Source organism: Heloderma suspectum, chromosome 2, assembly GCF_057233095.1.
Source record: "Heloderma suspectum isolate Gila_16-S chromosome 2, 16-S_ref, whole genome shotgun sequence".
NCBI classification, from domain to species: domain Eukaryota; kingdom Metazoa; phylum Chordata; class Lepidosauria; order Squamata; family Helodermatidae; genus Heloderma; species Heloderma suspectum.
The window spans coordinates 159,309,849-159,332,045 of NC_139459.1; the positions used below are offsets into that span (position 1 = coordinate 159,309,849).

Here is a 22,197-nt window from a genome sequence, read left to right on the forward strand (position 1 = left end):
AGCGGCAGGTAGGATCTATCCGGTGCGAACTTCATGGGGGGGCGGAGGTGAGTGGTCCATTCTACCACAGACTCCAGGGGGATGGATTCTTTAGAATCCAGCCTCATTGGAGTCCATGGCAGAATTCTCCACCATCCCTAGTTACCAGTTGTTTTCTGGGCCAAATTCATGGTGTTGGTTTTGACCTTTAAACCCCTATACGTTTCCAGCACAACCTATCTCAAAGAGTGCCTCCAGCAACACCAGACAGGCCACTCAACAAGATCAGCCTCAGATGGCCTTCTCTGTGTCCCATCAGCCAGGACAGCTAGGCTGGTGAGGACGAGGGAGAGGGCCTTCTCTGTGGTGACCCCCACTCTGTGGAACTCCCTCCCTAGGGAACTCTGCCATGCCCCCTCTTTAATGAGCTTCTGCCACGCATTGAAAACATGGTTGTTCAGGCAGGCATTTGGGGTGGGTTAGGGTATTTTTAGAAACACAATGTTTTAATGTGGAATATTATTGTTTTAAACTGTTGCACTATTGTACATCACCCAAAGTGGCCGGGTGACCAGTGTTGTGGGAAACTTTCTTTAGTTTCCTCTGGCCCACACTCAGGTGGGAGTAAGATAAAAATGAGACCAAAGGAAAAGACAAAGGCGCCCCAGTAGGGTGATCTTTATTTCTGCTGCAGCAGGATTCCAAGCTAATTCAAGGCAAAGATAAAAAGACAAGGAATCCCCTTTGTATGGCAGCACACAGCTTTTATACAATGAAGCATTGCATCAGAAATATTCTCATTAATAATTGTTTCCCGCCTTATCAAGGGTAAGCTCATTGGCTATAGCACTTGAATGGAATGTGCTATGCTGACTCATCTGCAGTATACATGATGGGCCTGCTTTGAGATAATGGTGTTGCCTAGCTCACAGAATCAATCATCATGAGATCAAGGCAGCCATAAAAATCTTAGGTCAAGCAAGCTATTTTCTCATCAATTCCCCCCTTTGAACACAACCTGTCAAGGCTTGTGTTTACCTTTTGCAACTTTTATGGCATTTTCTAACTCTTTGATTTCACGTAGTGTCATGTGGTGAGATGACTTAGGTTTTAACATAGTTATGCAGCACCATACCCACACTTGATTACAAGAAGTATTCCTACAAAGGACAACATAAAGGGAAGTATGGCTCTTAGCAATCCAGTTAGTATGCTAGACAGACCTAGCCACCAAGAAAACAAGTCATTTTTGGCTATGGTTTTTAGGTGTTCAGCACAGTCATAGGTGTCTGCATAGGTATCATTTACAAATAACAGCATTCTTGGCCAACTAGAGCACATACACCTCCTTGGGAGGCTAAGAAGATGTCAAGAGCCATTTGATTTTGCAAGGCTAGCTGTCGCAATTGCTTTATTTCTTGGGCTTGACTCTCTATTATATTGGCAGTGTCATTAGCCGTTTCTTCTAGAACACCCCGAAGGCAGATTATGACACCTTTCAGGCTTGTGTGGCCTGCCGATCTGTCCCATGATAAACTATCCCACCTTTTCTTCTTGTTGGAATTGTTTGTAATTGTGCCTTGAGAATTTCCTTTTTTAAAACCTCCCACCCATCTTAGACTCCTTTTCTTGTTAGAGTCGCTTGCCATGGGACCTTACTGATCATTGTTCTGAGTTTATTAAAATCAGCTTTCCTAAAATCCAGGGTGCATGTTTGACTACACTTGGCTTTTGCTTCCCTTAGAACCAAGAACTCAAGTATAACATGGTCACTTTCCTTCAGAGTTCCTGTAACTGCTACTTTATCCACTAAGTCATCTCTGTTGGTTAGGATCAAGTCAAGGATAGCCAATCCTCTAGTTCCTTCCTCTACTTTCTGTAGGAGGAAGTTATCTGCCACACAAGTCAGGAATATCTTGGAGGGGCCATGTTTTGCAGAATTTGTCTCCCAACAAATATTGGGGAAATTGAAGTCCGCCATTAATACTACATCATGCTTCCTTGAAACATTGGGTATTTGCTTTTCAAAAGTTTCATCCTCGTCTTCTCCTTGACTGGGTAGCTGATAGTAGACTCCGACCACCAGGTTCCTTTTATTCTTTGCTCCATTTATTTTAACCTAGATGCTCTCGATGGGGCTACCAAGCTCCTCTTCCTGTATTTCTGTGCAGAGATACATATTTTTCACATACAGTGCAACCCCACCTCCCTTTCTGTTCCTCCTGTTCTTTTTGAACAAGTTATATCCTTCAATTGCTGTATTCCAGTCATGAGAGTCATCCCACCAAGTCTCAGTTACACCTATCAAGTCATAAGTTCCCTCTTGCATTAAGAGTTCAAGATTATCAGTTCTATACACAAAGCAACTTCTCTCACTCCCTGTGCAACTCTCGCTTGACCTTAATTAGTTCACTATGCTTTGCAACATTTCTATTACACTCTGGTTTTCTACAGGCCTCTACTCCAGCGTTCCCCAACCTGGTGCCCTCTACACTTTCTGTCTCATTGCTTCTCACTGGTGACTTTCAGCAAAAGTTTACACTTACTTTGACTATGTAAAAATCCCATTTTTATCATAACAATTTCAGCACATATACTATCTCTCCACAAACATTCAGTTTTACTTTCATAAGCTACAATTTTGCCTTTCTCATATATATGGTATATGCTAACTTCAGCACACGCCCTTGGCGAAGCCTGTGCTTGGGCTTGTTTCTTCTTTTAAGCCTGGCAAGACTGAAGCAACAAGAGATTTTCTTCATCTCTAAAATTCTAAAGGACTTTATTTTTCTCTATTAAGTTCATTTATTTTTCTTCAAGAATCTTCCTAGGACACTAGCTGGGAATCACTCTTTCCTTTGGAGGCCTCCTTTAACCAATTAAACATGCAGATCACCAGGTGTCAGGTGTCCTCCTGCTGCGGCTTCCTAAGGCTCCTCTGAGATGCACAATTTTGTCCTTATCAAAGGTTCCTTCAGCTGGAAACTGTTTACTGAGATTGTCTCTTGCAAGTTCGGTTCTGATACTGTGTGCACATGAAACATGCTGAGGTACCTTTTGGGAGGGACAGAAACAGGACGCACCTTTGAACTAACAGACCCCATGGGAATTTGAACAGAGAGACATACAGTCCTTGACTTTTTCCTTCTAGACTTGGGGCTTTTGAAGGGCTGCAGGCGGAATGCCCGCCAAGACCACAGGCTTACTAGGACGTGCCCACTTTTGCTACCAGACAGCGGTGTCATTAGGGAAGGGCTCACCTGGGCACGGGTCCCCGATGTTTTTGAGCTGTGCCCCGGATCTTTTGAGCTGCCCTAACTGCCATTTTTTTACATTTTCCCATAGACTTGCATTGGAAAACAAAAACGGCCATAACGTTTTTAGTGTGTATAACAAATACATGAAATTTGGAAGCTCGGTAGCCCCGATGGAGTTGATTGAATATGCCAAATTTCAGACAGTTAGGGCCGGTGGCTTTTGTGCTAGTCACAGGTAAAATTGGCTATTTTCAAGAAAATCTGTCAAAGCAAAGAGCTATAATTTTTTTGTGCTTCCACATATGTGCATGGAATTCTGGCAGCCCCTATAGGGATCATAGAATCATAGAGTCATAGAATAGTAGGGTTGGAAGGGACCTACAAGGCCATCGAGTCCAACCCCCTGCTCAATGCAGGAATCCAAGTCAGAGCATCCCTGACAGATGGCTGTCCAACCTTGTCTTGAACGCCTCCAGTGTGGGAGAGCCCACTACCTAGGGATGGTGGAGAATTTCTCCCCGAATCTTCTGGGGGGGCCGAGCGCCAACGCATTCGGCCCCCCGAAATCGGTGGTGAAATTCTCCCCCCCCCCCCGGGATGGGACTTAACTTTGGCGAATGTCCCTCCTGGCGGCGGGTCCCGGCGGCGGTTCGTCGGCCTTTCGTCGGGGGCGGGGGTGGCAGCCGGTCTTCTGACCAGCTGCTGCTGCCACCATTACAAGGTAAAGTGTTAAAAAAAAACAAAAAACCCATGATAGGCTACATAACGATTAACGTAGCCTATCACGGCTAGATTTCCAAAGTCAGCCGTGATAGGCTACGTGAATCGTTACGTAGCCTATCACGGGTGACTTTGGAAAAAAAAAAAAAAGCGCGTACACAAATGGCAGTGGCCTATGGGCGCCGCCATTTGCGTTCCTTATTTGGTCCCGGTTGTCTACGTAAAGATTTACGTAACTGTAAATTTACGTAAAGATTTACGTAACTACGTAACTGTCAAACCACCCAGGGGATTAGGGACCCTAATCAGAAGTTGTTTAAGGTGACCACTGGGAGGTCACTATCCCTAATCTCTGGTGTAGGGGGGTTTTCTGAGGTGCAAAAAACCTCTCTCCCCCTACTTTTCTGTTCTTAGGACTATGTGGCATCATGATCGAGAAACTGCTGGGACTTTTAAATAGGTTCTACAGTTTCAAAAAAGCTAGGAAAAACCCTCAGCCACCTCACCTCATAGAGTTCATTTAAGTACATCCAATCCTTACAAACCCTCCACAGCCTCCTAAATTCCTCTGAAGTACACCTCTCTGAAAGGAGTCACATGGCTTAGGGAATTCTCTCTACCCCCCAACCCCACACACATTTCCAATCACCATTCCTCTTTTCTCCTTCCTTCCTTCCTTTCTCTTCTTTAGTCCATCCAGAGCATATCTTGGGGAATTCTTAAAGAAACTTCTCTTTGGCTGGCAAGAGAAGTTTTGAACAGTATTTGACTTTATACGAATAGACAAGAGGGTTGGTTTTTCTCCTTCTCCTCACTCAAGTCTTTGAGAAGAATGGGTTCACATGGTCGCAGAGAAACAAAACTGGGGCTTTGTTTGTCAGTTGCAATTATCCAGCGATAGGAAGGGCTGTAGCACAGTGGTGGAAGGTCCCCAGCATCTCCAAGTAGGGCTAGGAAAGAATGCTGCCTGAAACTTTGGAGAGCCGCTGCTGCCAGTCAGCGTCAACAATTCTGTGCTAGATGGGCCCAGGTTCTGACTCATTATAAGGCAGCTTCCTATGTTCCTATGAACAGAAAGTTTTAATTAAAAAATGTTATTTTCTCAGTATGCCTACTGAGAAGTCCCTCAGGAAAGTGGGCATAGGATTCCAGCACAAGTTACTTTTGCAGGGAGGTTTGCACCTTGATGTTCTGCATGTTTGTTTACTCAGAAATAAGTCCTGAGTTGTGAGTATGGTACTGCAAGCTTAACACAGTGCCTACTCAATTCCACCTAATTAATTGACTACCCTTTCAGCTCAGTCCTATGCATGTTTTGTCATTTGTGGGTTGGGGGGGTTGGGGTTGCATGTACTCTAGCTTCACTGGTGAGGGAAAGGCACTTAGTGCATGCTCAGAGTTAGCCCTAGTTTTGAAAACAGACTCATTGGCTGAATCCTGGTGAAGTCTTGGCACAAATGAAGTTATGAGGAGGAAGATACAATGAGAGCTTGTGCATAGCAAGGAGGAGGTAGAGAGCAGTTGCACAAAACAAGACATCTGTTTTTAAGAAGAGTTGCTGGCTGGAGGATGGTAGGTTGAGGAGGGATGGTTGCATGGAGGGGAATAGAGTTGGTAGGGGGAGAATCTAAGTGCCCAGTGGTGAAAGAAAAATATTCTGCACATGCTCAGAGGCACTCTTTATTTAAGAACATAAGAGCCATGCTGCATCAGACCAAGGGCCATCTAGTTCAGCATTCTGTTCACACAGTGGCCAACCAGATGCCCATAGAAAAGCCACAAGCAGGACATGAGTGCAATAGCACCTTCCCACCCATGTTCCCCTGCTGCTGACACTGGTGAAATGTAAATAAATTCTAGTAATTCTAAATTTGTATGCATGTATATCCTTCAGAAACATTGCAGGTTTCTTGCCTGGGGGACACCTCTAATGACCTGTGCATTTTCATACAAATTTACCTAAAAACTATTGAGGAAGAGGAGAATGGAAGGGAAAGCAAATCACTCCCACCCCCAAATTGGAGAACTCTCGCTCCACATGAACTGTTGCACCTAGGGATGTTAGAGAATTCCGCCACGAATCCCAGGGGGGCCGAATTCCAGTGAATTTGGCCCCCCGGAATCCATGGTGGAACAACCCCCCCGCCCCACCACCCCGCGAAACGGAGCCTACCTGGCTACGGCAGCTCCAGCCGCTGCCAGGCTGTTGCGGCTGCAAATGCCGGCCGTCATAGTGGCCGCCATTTGTGTCCCTACACTGGCCCGTGATAGGCTACGTATATATTTAAGTAGCCTATCACGGCTGAAGCAGAGACGCAAATGGTGTCCCCTACACAGGACGCCATTTGCATCCGCAGCAGCCTGGCAGCGGCTGGACACCCCGCTGTGGCCCGGCTGGCGGCTCTGCAGCCTGGCCGGGCAGGATTCTGGGGGAAGGAACGGATTGCCTCCCCCCATCTGTGGAACCCAGCGGAGCCAGATAAGCGGGGTTTCGTACACCCCTAGTTGCACCTATCCTTTTGAAACTTTGCTGGTTTCTTATTTAGGGACACCTCTAGGCTGTCTGTAATTTTCAGAACAATGATCCACAAGGCGGACTTCCGGTTGGAACCAATGTCGCCCTCACAGCATCCCGCGGAGTCTCTGCAGGACGCTATCTCAGACAGTTTTTTAAAAGGTTGAAAAACCTTTTCATTTCCCCCCTGGAATTAAAAGGGGGGGGCAAGGCAGCATTCCAGATAACATCTGTACAAAGTACTCCCCACGAGGCGGTGGGGGGGCTGGATTCCAGGAATATCTTCCCAGAGCTTAACCACCAGAAAAAGCTGTGCTGAAACTCCTATTTAATAGGAGAAAACAGGGCTGATGTGTTCCATTGTAATATATGGATTAAGAAATATCAACAACACCTGAGGGATGGTTTAAGAATATCAACAATATTTGAGAATATTTGAGGACCTGCAAGATTTGTTTGAAGAGAAACATGGCTACACGGAGGAGAAGAAAGGGGGTTGCATCGCTGCCCACTCCTCCCATACCACCTTTGTCAAAAGCTCCGAGAACCGAAGGTATAGGAGAATTATTTACTTTGATAAAAACTTTATCTTTGCAATTTGCGGAGCAAGCCAAGAGGTTGGATTTAATCCAAAATTCCATCACTGCCCTGCAAGGAGCTGTGGATTTAATTAACGCTTCCTGGCAAAAAATGGAGACGAAAGTTAACGAGCTACAAGATAGGCTCACAACGAATGAAATTATGACACAAGCTCTTTTCAAAAATATCTCTGCCAGAATTTCTCAACTGGAGGCCTTCACGCGCAGATCCAATGTATGTATCATTGGGATTAAAAATCTGCCTACTGATGTAAATTTGCCAACCTTTGTGGACAAGCTTTTGCATGAGATACTCCCTGTGCCATCTGATTATTTACTTGATATTGAGCAGGCGTTTCGTATGCCAAATGCTAAAGGGACTGACCATACGAGTATAGTTCAATTTGCAAGAGTCTCCACAAAGAATTATATCCTGCATTTGGCAAGAGAGGGTGGAAGTCTTTTGTGGAAAAACGATAAAGTTATGTTTCCAGATTACATCAAAGAGGCAGCGAATAAAAGAAAGCAATACATCAAGGTGAAGAATATGACAAAATAAATGAACATACAATATTATTTAAAATACCCTGCTACATTTTGCATTGTTTCTGAAGGTCAGACGAAGAAGTTCCTAAACCATGAAATGGCGGAGGCATGGCTGAACGTAAAAATGCATGAGATTTCTGTTCCAGCCCCATGAACTGGAACTTTTAAATAAACTTTGTTAACTGTTTATGTTTAGTCTACCTGATTCAGGTTAGGCCAGAAGATATCTAATTATACATATAGTCGTTTACTTTCTTTCATTTTTTTCCTCTTTTTTATTTTTCTTTACATTCTCTTTTTCCAAAATAGGTATGATATGCTGTATTTAAATATATTGTTTGAGGATGTATTGAACACACTCATTTATATATCCAGTATAAAATATTTCACTGATTGATGTAAGGTTGCTTTCAAACTTTATTATTATATAATATTATAATCTCATCTTTTCCTTTTTTTAATCACTATTACTATTATTATTATCATCATCATATAAGATTACTCAGTAAGATTTTTGGTTGGTAGAATTGTTAAGCTTTATTATTACTATTATATTTTAACTTAAGGGCAATATATGGTTACTGGGAATGAATTGTAGGCCTACTTTCTTGACAGAAGATTGATGATATGATGTTGAAATGTAAGGTTGATTATTAAATTGTAATATTGCTAGTGATATAGGTATATTTTTAAAAATAGAATGGCATCTGAAGCCTGTGGGTATTGGAGTTTAGATTTAACCCTTTGAAAGAGGAGAGGGAAGAGGGGAAAGGGGAGAGGAAAGAGGAAGTTTCCTTTTTTTCCTTTCCTTTCCTTTCCCTTTCCCTTTCCCTTTCTTTTTGTTACTGTTGTGTCCTCATAAGAATATTGCATTTTGGGGAAACTGTAGTTATCGATCAGGTTGTTGGTATTGTTTATTTCATTTATAAAGACAAAATAAATAAAAAGTATTAAAAAAAAAAAGAACAACGGTCCACAAGGAACATAGGGAGATAAGTATGTCCTCTTTTGGAGGCCTCAAGATATCAAGGCCACCCTTGCACAAAAACCCTTTTGGATATCATTTTGAAATTTGACAGACATGATCTTCTCTGATAGAGCAATGAATCAAGTAACCTCCCTTGTGGACCGTGGGAATGCGGTAGACATCATATACCTCAACTTCAGCAAAGCTTTCGACAAAGTGCCCCATGATATCCTGAGGAGCAAACTAGCTCAAAGTGGGCGAGATGAAACAATGATCCGGTGGATCCACAGTTGGCTACAGAATCGGACTCAAAGAGTGCTTATCAATGGGACCTTCTCAAACTGGGGAGAGGTAACGAGTGGGGTACCACAGGGCTCAGTCCTGGGCCCAGTGCTCTTCAACATTTTTATTAATGACTTGGAGGAGGAGGTGCAGGGAATGCTGATCAAATTTGCAGATGACACAAAATTGGGCGGGATAGCTAATACCTTGGAAGACAGAAACAAAATTCAAAGTGATCTGGATAGACTGGAGCGCTGGGCAGAAAACAACAAAATGACATTTAATAGGGATAAATGCCAAGTTCTGCACCTAGGAAAAAGAAACCAAATGCACAGTTACAAGATGGGGGATACATGGCTCAACCACACTACAAGCGAGAAGGATCTTGGAATTGTTGTCGATCACAAGCTGAATATGAGCCAACAATGTGATGTGGCTGCAAAAAAGGCCAATGCTCTTTTGGGCTGCATTCATAGAAGCATAGCTTCCAAATCAAGGGAAGTATTAGTTCCCCTCTACTCAGCACTGGTTAGGCCTCATCTGGAGTACTGTGTCCAGTTCTGGGCACCACACTTTAAGAAGGATGCAGACAAACTGGAGAGGGTTCAGAGGAGGGCAACAAAGATGATCAGGGGACTGGAAACAAAGCCCTATGAAGAGAGGCTGAAAGAACTGGGCATGTTTAGCCTGGAGAAGAGAAGACTGAGGGGAGATATGATAGTGCTCTTCAAGTACTTGAAAGGTTGTCACAGAGAGGAAGGCCAGGATCTCGATCATCCCAGAGTGCAGGAAGCCAGATTCCGGCTGAACATCAGGAAAAACTTCCTGACTGTTAGAGCAATACGACAATGGAACCAATTACCTAGGAAGGTGGTGGGCTCTCCCACACTGGAGGCGTTCAAGACAAGGCTGGACAGCCATCTGTCAGGGATGCTCTGACTTGAATTCCTGCATTGAGCAGGGGGTTGAACTCGATGGCCTTGTAGGCCCCTTCCAACCCTACTATTCTATGATTCTATGAATCCTGAAATTTTTATCCAATTCTTCCAAGGAATTAAAATGTTATTGGCAGTTCCCTTTAAAATAAAATCAAAATATAAACTCTGCACCTATTTTTCTAACATTGCGCAAGTGTTATCCCCTTCTAGGGGGCTACTATGCCTGAAATTATTATCCAGTTCTGACCAAGAGAAAAAAGTTAGTTTTTTTGTAATTTCCCATGGTAGTCAACAGGAAGCGTAAAGATTCAGTTTTCCAAACATTGACTCAGGTTTGGTGTTGAGCTGAAGTGGTCCGAAATTTGCCAGATGAGAAGCGGGACATTTTCCAAAATGCTGAATCAGGGTCTGAGTTGAAGTGGGGTGCGGGGTCAGAGCACACTTCTTATGTATGTATGTAATCTATACACACATGCAAGTACACTGCGTGCACACACACACACACACACCACACACACACACACATATATATATTAGATGTGCGCTTAGACTCGTGTGTGTGTGTATATGTATATATGTATGTATGTGTGTATATATATATATATATATATATGCAAATTTGTGTTATGGGCCTGTGCCTGCCACCAGACACAATCACACAACAATGGACAATGTAGGTAATACAAGACTGGTCTCTTGAAGTCTGGTAGTGCCAGCGCTAGGGCTTGTAACAATGTGCATTTTAATTCTTCAAAGGCATACTGATGCCTTTGAAAACTTTCTTTTCTATACACCAAGCTTTAACACTTCACCTGTCTTTCCTACAAGTTAGGCTGTGAAGTCATTTAGCCTTCTAGCTATACTTTTTAAGCTGCTTTCTAACAGCTGGATTGGCAGGCATCCCTTAGCCTGCACCCCTTCATCTTAAGACACACACTTCGGGGCTGAACATTCATTGTTCTCAAACCTTTATCATTCACACACCACAGCACTGCTTTGATTTTCACACATTCTGGAATTTTGTTTTGAACTGTCTTATCTCAATATATCTAGCACACTTCTTTGCTTTGCCTGTTTCTGACGTGTTATTTTAGCAAAGCTGTCTCAGTTGTTTTTTTTTTTTTAGAAGGTGATCAGCCAAGGGGGCTGCTTTGTCTGTTTTAAATGGATCAAGCTTGCAAGTCAATGATGTGATATTCCACCAGACCTAATGGAATCTCACTGGTGACTTAACATGTTAAATTTAGACCATCGTACCTTTTGACTGGGTTTCATCAGATTCAGGGTCTGTCTTTGGTTTGTGGGGGGGGGGGGGGGCTGCTTCTCCAGATGGCTGGGTAAGTGGCATTTGGCACTTGGTTTTCAGGCAGAGATCTCTAGCATTTTCAAAAGTATAATAATCTATTCGGGTTTTGAGTCCTCAAGGATTTTTCTGAGATTGGACAACTTGTCCAGGGTGAAAGAGCCCTCTGAAGCCACTGTACAGTTTCAGGCAAGCCTGAAGTATATGACAGCCAGGCAGTCTGGCACAGGCCTCGTGCCACCGATTTGCTAAGTCCTGCCGTTCCTCCCATGTGTCCCGAATTCTTCAGATTACATTCTAGAGGAGTCAAAGCCTTTTTACTGTTTCCTGAGCTCATTCTGGCTCTTGTCTTTTCCCTTCCTCTCTGACAAGTCTCTTGTAGGTTTCGCTCCTTTCGTCCCTATATAATGAGAGAGTCAGTGGTTGCCTCTTGTCTGTGTCCCCAGGATCAACCCTCAGTTTGGAAAGACCACCTCTGTTCTGCTTTGTTAAAGTACCTTTAGCTCAGCTTTTTAGATTATTCTGGGTGAGACGCCCAGTAATTCAGAGGTGGTGGTTCCCAGAGGCAACCGGGTAAAAGACCCACAGTGTACACTTAACACAAAACACAAACAGTCCTCACAGGGAATTCCGTTGCACGGCCGGCTGATTTGAGAAAGATCGAGCGTTTGTGTCTTTGGTCCGTCCTCAGGAGCCTCCACTGATGGCTCACCGGCACAAGACAAGACCCACAGGTAACACTGACTGTGGGCACACGCTGGCGTTGTCTGAGTCCGGGAGGTGCAGCAGTGATTGACCTGGAAGACTCTAGGGATGTCAGAGAATTTCGCCACGAATCTTGGGGAGGCCGAATGCCAGCGCATTCGGCCCCCCGAAATCGGTGGTGAAACGGTCTGCCCCCCCCTCGGGACGGGACTTACCTTGGGCGAATCTTCCTGGCGGCGGTGGCTCCAGCGGCGGTGCGGCGGCGGTGCAGCGGCGGCAGCCAGTCTTCCGACCGGCTGCCACCGCCGCCATTTCCAGTTAAAAAACAAAAACAAAAACGTGATAGGCTATGTAAATCTTACGTAGCCTATTACGGCTAGATTTTTTAAAAATACTATGTTTACGTAGCCTATCACGGCTGAGTAAAAAAACAAAACAAAAACGCATGTACGCAAATGGCGGCGCCCATGGGCGTTCCTTATTTTGGCACGTCTAGTCCACGTAAACATTTACGTAGACTACGGCGAAAATAAGGGGAACGCAAATAGCGTAGCGTCTACGTAAATGTTTACGTAGACTAGACGTGCCAAAATAAGGAATGCAAATGGCGGCGCCCATGGGCGCCGCCATTTGCGTACGCACATTTTTTTTTACTCTGCTGTGATAGGCTACGTAAACATTTATGTAGCCTATCACGGCTGACTGCAGGGACGCAAATGGCAGCGGCTACAGCCGCCGCCATTTGCATTCCCGGCCGACCAGGATTCGGGGGGGGGGGGAGGGACGGAGCGCCTCCCCCCCGGCCAGAATTTCGGGGGGGAGGGACGGAGCGCCTCCCCCCCGGCCAGAATTTCGGGTGGAGGGACGGAGCGCCTCCCCCCCACCTCGAATCAAATTTCATGAAAAGGTAAGTGACTTTCGTACATTCCTAGAAGACTCCTGACTCGCTCACCAAAACTGTTGTGGGAAACTGTCTTTAGTTTCCTCTGGCCCACACTCAGGTGGGAGTAAGATAAAAATGAGACCAAAGGAAAAGACAAAGGCACCCCAGTAGGGTGATCTTTATTTCTGCTGCAGCAGGATTCCAAGCTAATTCAAGGCAAAGATAAAAAGGCAAGGTCTCCTCTTTGTGTGGCAGCACACAGCTTTTATACAATGAAGCATTGCATCAGAAATATTCTCATTGATAATCTTTTCCTGCCTCATCAGGGGTAAGCTCATTGGCTATAGCACTTGAATGGAATGTGCTATGCTGACTCATCTGCGGTGTACATGATGGGCCTGCTTTGAGATAATGGTGTTGCCTAACTCACGGAATCAATCATTGTGAGATCAAGGCAACCATAAAACTCTTAGGTCAAGCAAACTATTTTCACATCACTGGTCAGATGGGCGATTAAGAAATTTAATAAATAAAGGTGTGGACTGCATCTGATTAAGTCTTCTTAGATATTCTAAGTTTTTAGTAGCTTGCAGAGTTCACACAGCTACCATGTCTGCCTGCCCGTACCTGCCTCGGCTGCTCCACTAGTTCTTTTTCTACTATGTCCGTCCTTGCCTTTTCAAGCGGTTTTCTGGGGCACTGGTCTTAGAATTGACTGGGGCATAGGATGGGAAAACCTGGCTGGGAGAGGGGCTGCAGGGAAGCATTAATCAGTAGATAAAGGGATAAGCACCCCTTCCCACCCACTGATTCTCCCTTACAAATGTCCCCTTGCACCCAATTAGCATTAGGAGGCAAATATGGGATTGAGAACAAGGGGCAGTATCCAAAGATGTGATCGCGCTAATGGAAATTATGTTGTGCTAGAGGTAACTTACTCTAGTGCAACGCCAATAGTGTTAGATTGTGCAATGGGATTCTCTGGAAAACCTGATGCAAAAAATAACGCTATTGGTGTTGTGCTAAAGAACCCTTATGTTAGAGCAACCTAAGTTGCATTAGTGCAAATACATTATTGGATACTGCCCCTTGTGTTTCCCTTATAACACGTAATTCCACCCAAGGGATAATTTAGCACATTTTCACATTTGGTGAAGTTCATTTTGAAGCATCAAGTATGACAACAATACTGTTACATGACAATTCCATTTTTCTGGGGTATGTATCTTCAGCCAGAAGAAAATGGCTTCTAAATCATGTAGCAAAGCCAATTCTTTCTTGGTTACCTAAACAAAAAAGATCAGTGCATTACTCTGCCACTCCGTAATTGCCTGCCCAGAGAATAAATGTTGCTGAATTTAAGAAGAGCCCTGCTGGATCAGGACAGAATAGAATGTTAAGAAGCTGGCAGTGTGTGTTGGGTGACTTAGGCAACAACCTATTTTCTTCTGTAAAATGTTGGAGAACATGTGTCAAACTAACCCTAACCTCCCTTCAGACCCAGTTTCTTAACACCCTATCTTGTTCTAATCTTTCCATATCATCCTCCCTGTACCTAGAATTGCAATGGTTTTGCCCTTGGTTGGGACAGGTATGCTACAGCACTGGTTAATTATTGATCTCAAATGCATTTTGCTGGATTTTAATCTTAAAATCTGTATTGTGTTTTTAATTAACACCCCTTTGAAAGATTCCTCTTTCAGCCCAAGGACCAAACTCCATTTTGGAGAAGCTCTCAGGGGCCACAGGTAAAAGGGGTAGGGTAAAAAAAACAACCCAGCATATTTTAGCTTAAAGCTCCAACTGCTGGTAACTAAGCCTTAGTAGAGGCACGTCAACCCTTTAGAATGGGGAAAAAACTATACAAAAGCCAGGAAACAAACAACCGATCAGTGGTGGGGGAGGGTATGTGGCCCTCTGGGAAATCCCTCCCCGCCCAATTTCGTTTATCCATCTACTCGAGCCGTGTGTAGTTTGGCCCACAACTGCATCTCCATCGCACGCCGAGAAGCTGCGTCTCCGAGTAGGGCGCGTTCAAAAGTCGCATCTACCCGCTTCTGTCTGTGTTGCGTTTTCCCGCTATTATCGAGGTCTCCCTCGCCCCTCCTTTGTCTGCTAGGGGCTGATATGAACAGAGAGGGGCTGGTATCGTCATGAAGGACTGAAAGACGGAACTGGCCGGCAGGGCTTGGAGCGCAACAACAGGGGAGAGAATCGACACCATAAACCAGTCTTCCTCAACCTGGCGCCCTCCAGCTGTGTTGGACTGCAACTACCATCTTCCCCAGCCAGCGTGGCCCATGGTCTGCCGAGTGGGGATTAGAGGTGTTGTGGTCCGACATATCTGAAGCGCACCCGGTTGGGGAAGGCTGCCGTAAGTTTGAGCGAGGAACTAGAGTTGGGAGGAAGAGGCAGCGTGCCAAGGTCCCCCGGAGGAAGAGGCGGTTTCGCTCAGTTTCACTTTCTCTCCCGGCGGCTTGCTACACGCAAGGAGAGCGGGGAGCCACTCCAGTCAGTGCGGCCATGTGGGGAAAGCTGCTGCCGGCGCTGCTGTTACTGCTCCGGGAGGAGGCCGCGCTCTGCCAGGCGGGTAAGGAGCATCGCTCCCCCCCGCCCCGCAACTCCGTGCTTGATGGCCAGGCCCACTCCGGCCGCGAACGCCCGGTGGAGGCCCCCCGCCGCTGGGCCTCCTCGGAGCGCGCCTCTGGGCTGGCCGTCGGGAGCGCCAGCGCGAAGCTAGGCACGGGCCAAGGCGGCCAGGGGAGCTTCCTCCTGAGGGCACGGGGAATACGGCCGCGCGCCCCGCCCTAGGGTACGGACTGCGAGCTGAAAATGGCGCGAGGGAGGGGCGGCCCGGGGAGGAAGAGAACCAGCTCGCCTTCCTCGGAAAGGCCCTCTGGCTTCAAGCGGGCGCTGAGGTCACAACAGAGGCGGTTGCTTTTGACAGGGGCCCTCACGAGCGCGCTCACTTCCAGGCACAGAACCTCCCGCTGGAAGCATTTTAAGACTGTACCTATTTAGTAGATCTTTAGCCTGCCCTTCCCTCAGGCTCTTCACAGTGCGTGGTGCTGCCCCTTCACTCCCCAGCTTTGTTCTGCCAGCCTGCGTGTGATTCTAAGTTAGGCCGGTGGAGGGACAAGGGATTGATTGACCCAGGGTCCTCCGATGAGCTTCATGGCTGAGTGGGGATTTGAACCCAGATCTCCTCAAGCTAGGGGCCAAACTAGATGAGATGCTGGGAGATGTGTGAATGGATCTGCTACAGAATTTTTTTTTTAAAGTTGGGTGGGGGGACTCATGTATTGGGGGAGTGGTGCTGGAGGAGGAGATGTTTTTTCCTCTCCCTCACACTATTTTTTTCCTGCTCCATTCTCCAAAGCTGCAATCTCTCTCCCCCCGCCCCCCAGAATATACAAATATGGTGCCTGTGTATTTTCCCCTATGGGGCAAATAGCTTTAGGAGGCAATTTAGATAAGAAATACAGGGTTGGGGGAAGGGGTTGAACACCCCCTCTTCACCTTTCCCTTTATGATGCAGTGACTTTGAAACTAAAAAAACTGTGGTTGATCCCATCACAAATCCCATCACTCAGCACTGGTTAGGTCTCATCTGGAGTACTGTGTCCAGTTCTGGGCACCACACTTTAAGAAGGATGCAGACAAACTGGAGAGGATTCAGAGGAGGGCAACAAAGATGATCAGGGGACTGGAAACAAAGCCCTATGAAGAGAGACTGAAAGAACTGGGCATGTTTAGCCTTGAGAAGAGAAGACTGAGGGGAGATAAGATAGCGCTCTTCAAGTACTTGAAAGGTTGTCACAGAGAGGAAGGCCAGGATCTCGATCATCCCAGAGTGCAGGAAGCCAGATTCCGGCTGAACATCAGGAAAAACTTCCTGACTGTTAGAGCAATATGACAATGGAACCAATTACCTAGGAAGGTGGTGGGCTCCCCCACACTGGAGGCATTCAAGAGGAGGCTGGACAGCCATCTGTCAGGGATGCTCTGACTTGGATTCCTGCATTGAGCAGGGGGTTGGACTCGATGGCCTTGTAGGCTCCTTCCAACCCTACTATTCTACGATTCTATGAAATTTCCCAGTGTCTCCTGTAGTTTGGCCCTAAATCCACCACTGTAGTCACTACTCCACACAGACTCTCTTCTATGGCCACCCATGTATCTCTGAATGTAGTTCCCCACCCCACCCCCAAAAAGGGATTGAACGCTGTACCAAGCAAGGGCACAGTCCAGAGAATTTACGATACTTCTGTTAGTCATGAAGAAAAGTCAAATTAATGTAGCAACAGTGGCTGCATTGGTTTACTCTCATGCATGCCCTGTTCTCATATAAAACAACACATGGATTTAATTTTAACATCAAAAGGCATGTACAGGTGACAGGAACTCACCCCCACTTACCCCACTGGGTACTATTGGGTATTGTGGTGTTGAAATGCACACTCGACCCCCAGAACACAAGGCAAGGAACAGAAAATGTTTTAGCCTAGAGAGAGGCAAATTAGGCATGACAATAACCTTCACATATTTGTCTCACCAAACTAAACATTGCAGGTTTCTAATTTTTTTAAATTTTCTAGTCTCCACTGAGGGTGACTACTTCTCTGGAAAAATCACCAACTGTTGCTTATTTGACTGAAGTGGAGATTTGCTGCCAGCTTTAAACAACCTAAGAAATGATGCGATAGTAAAGTGGCAACAGCATAAAGATTGAAGTTTGCATAAGAGTGGGCTGCATGAGCATCCTCCCCCCCCCCATAGGAGAAGGGAGAGGAGCTCTCCCATAGCACAGCAGTGGCTATGTAACATTTCAGTGGCTACTGTCACCACATGAAGGGTTAGTTATAGGCCCCAGTCACATGCTGAGCCCAATATTGCCAAGGTCTTGTAACTGCAGAGAAATTATAAGTGGTTGAGCTCAGCCAGGGCTTAGAAATGACTGGCCCCCATACATTTTTAGTTGCCTTGTGGAACATTTCTTAAGAGGCTACCATAGCATAAATGCTCATCTTCTGATCAGGGCTGCAAGCTTTACAGCACAATCCTATACATGCCTACTCAGAAGTCAGTCATACTGTGTTTAATGGGAGTTACTTCCAAATAAGCATGTATAGGATTACAGTATTAATTGGTTTTGGAAATGGAAGGCATGTTTGCTTATTCTTTGAGTTCACTTTGTGCTGTATTATTGTAGTAGGTAATAAAAATATATATTAAATATGGCCTTCCCCTCTTAACTACCAGTATTTATAAAATTGGAAATTATCTAACACTTTTTTAATATCTCAGAAAGCACAGGTGTTGACATTTTGGTAATATGTACACTTATTTACATGTAATTCATTACATGACCAATGATTTACAGTCTGAGTCTAAGCATTCTTACTCAGAAGTAAGTCCCACTGGGTTTAATGGGGCTTACTCCCTGCAGCCGTAATCTGAGTTTTTATCCTCTATCACCTTTGTTACTGTTATAGAGCTCTGTTTTCAGCCCCTGCAAAGGAAGGGTGAAATGTCTGCATATTACTTTATATGGTAAAAGTGAGTTGGTTGAATCGTATTAAGACTAGAAATTGGGAGGAAGGAGAGTAGCTTCTATGACTTATACTGAGAAAACTTCTCAATGGGCTGATCTGAAACTTGGCAGTGTAGGAGAGGTGGGTTTGAGATCTGAGACAGCAGCAAGGCTGATGGGGACTTCCCCATGCTAGGGAAAGCAGCTGCTCTTCCCCATGTGGGTGAGCTTCCTTTTGTTTCACGCGTCCCAACTTCTTCCCACAATGGGGGAAGGAGGTAGGATGGGTGAAGTGGCTGAGTCTCCTTCACTCCTCCATCAGAGAAGTGAAGGGGGCCTGGCCGCTTCTGCTTTGCCTGCCCTTTGGATTTCTGCATTGAGCAGGGGGTTGGACTCGATGGCCTTGCAGGCCCCTTCCAACCCTACTATTCTATGATTCTATGCCCCACTTCCTTCCCCATTGCGGGAAGGAGGTGGGGTGGGCGAAGACCAGGCAGAGCCCATTGCTCCTCCATCAGGAAAGCCTGTGTGCACCAAAGCCTGGTCGTGAAACCCTGCACTTGGGCTAAAGAGCCAATAATGTCCGGTAGGCGTGGCCATACCCACTGATGTCAGGGTTCTGTTTGTTTTCAGAGAATCAAAAGCGGCCACAAAACATAATCCACCTGGCATATAAACGTTCTTTAGTAGGGGGTTCCTCCTTTTCTTTGAATGGTATGTTGTTTTTCTAATTATTTTAAAGATAATTTAAAATCCCTTTTCCCCCTTGTTCTTGGTTGCTACTGCTTACTTAATTTCCTTTTTAGCAATTGCGCTGGTGGGGGTCAGTGGATTTATTAAAGGAATTGAATTGATAGAGGACAATTTTATTTGATTTATTTGATTTGTACCAAGCAAAATGGCTCTCAGGACAGCTTGCAGTCATAAATAAAACTTGATTAAGACAAAATATAAATAAAACACATTAAAACACATTTTAAAATACAACAATAACGAAATGAAATGAACTGGCTGTGGCTGTGGCTGCAATCTAAGTCTAGCAGAAAGGGTAGGGGAAATATATTGGATTCCATCTCTGGCTGCACTGATGAATTAATATGGCATTGCTTTTGGATGAATTCATATGACACTGATTTTGATGAATTAATGGGGCATGGCACTGCTTTGAGATGAACTAACAGGGCACTGATTTATACAGTAGTCTTCAGTTATTTGTTTGAGCACTTTTAAAAATAATTTGTTTATTCCTCTTAGCGGCCTCTGAATTTTTTTTCCAAAGCCATTTGTGCTGCTAGGTAAAAACTAGTATACAAACTTGATGTAGCTGGCTCCACCTCTGCTAACCCCTTGGCTCCACCTCTGCTTCCCCACCAGTTGCATTGGCCACCAGCCTCCACTGGTTCCAGCTTCACCATTACCTTGGATGGGTGACTGTCAGTAGCAGAGTGGTGGATCTAAGTTCCAGATTTGTTTGTACCCTGGAATAGACACATGGAGTCTGTACAGCTGAAGCTATCATGCAACTTCACCAGACCCCCTCTCCAGGAGATCAAGGTTGCTGAGTGCATGTACTGGAGGTTGGGCCCAAAGGGCAGTCTGGGGATTCTGCTCGTGTACTGTCCACCCCGCTGCACGACTGACTCCCTGGCCGAGGTGCTGGAGGTGGTCTCTGATGTGCGTGTACAGTCCCCTAACTTATTGGTGTTGGGGGACTTCAGTATACATTCGGAGGCCATCCTCACAGGAGCACCTCGGGACTTCATGGAGACCATGGCTTCCTGGGAACTGCACCATATTCTAACTGGGCCCATCCATGTAACCGGTCATGCACTAGACCTTGTGTTTGTTTCTGGAGAAGCGGGGAGTGATCTGGACGTTGGGGGTATATCCACCCCCTGCTTGTCATGGTCAGATCATTATCTGGTGACGTTAGACTTCTTGGTTCCACAACCCCTCCGCAGGGGTGGAGGACCCATTAAAATAGTCTGCCCCAGGCATCTTACGGATCTCAATGGATTCCTGAACGCGCTTGGGAATTCTCTGGAGCACACCAACGGCCATTCGGTCAAGACCCTGGTGGGTGGCTGGAATGCCGCAATCACTGGGGCATTAGATCGGGTGGCTCCGAAGTGCCCTCTCCCCCTGAACAGGGCTCGGGCTGCACCATGGTTCAATCCGTAGTTACGAGCCCTGAAGCAGGAGGTGAGACGGCTGGAGCACTGGTGGCGGAAGTCTCGCTCCAAAGACGATCAGACACGGGCTAGAGCTGTATCTTCAGCCTATCACGTGGCGGTGAAGGCAGCAAAAAAGGAATATTATGCTGCCTCTATCGCGTCGGCAGAGTGCTGCCCCAGGAGGCTGTTCCAAGTGGTCCGGAGCCTGGTCGGTCCTGTGGCTCCGGAACCACTGGAGCATTCTAAGGCCTCCTGTGAGGCCTTGGCAAGGCACTTTCCAGTTAAAATTGATCGGATATAAGGAGTGTTACTCCGCACGCTGTGGATACAGTTAGTGAGCAAGAGGCGGCTTGTGGCAAACCAGTTTTGTGGGATCGGTTCCAGCTTCTTCCTTCTGCTGAAGTGGACAAGGTGCTTTCATCTGTAAGGCTGACCACCTGCTTACTTGATCCTTGCCCATCTTGGCTCATTATGGGCTGCAGAGAGAGACTGGGTGAGGGGATCAGGGCGGTGGTGAACGCCTCCCTTGAGGAGGGAGTGATGCCATCAGCCCTCAAGGAGGCAGTGATAAGACCGCCCTTAAAGAAGCCCTCCTTGGATCCCCAAGTTCTGAACAACTTTCGCCCAGTCTCGAATCTGCCATTTTTGGGCAAGGTGATTGAGCGGGTGGTGGCGATGCAGTTGAAGGCACACTTGGAAGAAACTGATTATCTAGATCCATTTCAGTCAGGCTTGGGCATGGGACAGAAATGGCCTTGGTCGCCTTGGTGGATGATATGAGGAGGGCTCTGGATAGGGGTGAATGCTCCTTCCTTGTTCTCGACCTCTCAGTGGCTTTTGATACCGTTGACCACGGTATCCTCCTGGACCGCCTGGAGGGGTTGGACATTGGAGACACCATATTGCGGTGGTTCTGGTCCTTCCTCTCCAGCAGGTACCAGAGGGTAGCACTGGGAGACGAGGTTACGGACCCGTGGCCACTCACTTGTGGGGTGCCACAGGGTTCCATCCTCTCCCCGATGCTATTTAACATCTATGTGAAGCCGCTGGGGGCTATCATCAGGAGGTTTGGGGTGCAGTGTCATCAATATGCAGATGACACGCAGCTCTACCTCTCGTTCAAATCTTCATCAAGGTTGGCCGTAGAATCCCTGTCCAAATATCTGGAGACAGTGAGTGGCTGGATGGGGGGGAATAAGCTGAAGCTGAACCCTGACAAGACCGAGGTACTTTTGGTGGGAGACAAGAGGAGGCTGGGGGATGTTGACCTGGTGTTGAATGGGATACGGCTACCCTTGAAAGACCAGGTCCGCAGCCTGGGGGTCATTTTGGACTCCCAGCTGTCCATGGAGGCTCAGGCGTCAGCTGTGAGCCGGACAGCACTATATCAACTCCATCTGATACGGCGGCTGCGCCCCTTCCTTCCCGACCATCTGCTCCCATCCATAGTGCATGCCCTGGTCTCCTCTCGTTTAGACTACTGTAATGCGCTCTATGTGGGGTTACCCTTGAAGACGGTTCGGAAGCTGCAGCTGGTACAGAACGCGGCGGCTTGCCTGATTAAAGGCAGCCGCCAGTGAGATCACATCACTTCAGTGCTGAAGGAGTTGCACTGGTTACCAATTGTTTTCCGGGCCAAATTCAAGGTGTTGGTTTTGACCTTTAAAATCCTATATGGTTCTGGCCCAGCATATCTCAAGAAGCGCCTCCAGCAACAGCAGACACGCTGCTTAACAAGATCAGCCTCGGATGGCCTTCTCTCTGTCCCAGAGACTGCTCTGACTGCTGACTGGTCAGACTGCTAGACTGGTGGGGAT

At 46.3% G+C, this 22,197-nt stretch overlaps 1 protein-coding gene across 1 annotated transcript in view; it reads left to right on the plus strand.

Annotated features, from left to right (window-relative positions):
- The first annotated feature begins 15,076 nt into the window (after window positions 1-15,076).
- The window catches only part of CD58 (CD58 molecule), a 56,040-nt gene continuing 48,919 nt past the window's right edge, over window positions 15,077-22,197 (plus strand). The window contains exon 1 of the mRNA XM_084835403.1: window positions 15,077-15,263. Within this exon, the coding sequence (XP_084691529.1) occupies window positions 15,197-15,263 (67 nt within the window). The 5' untranslated portion in view covers window positions 15,077-15,196. The remainder of the gene's footprint in view (window positions 15,264-22,197) is intronic.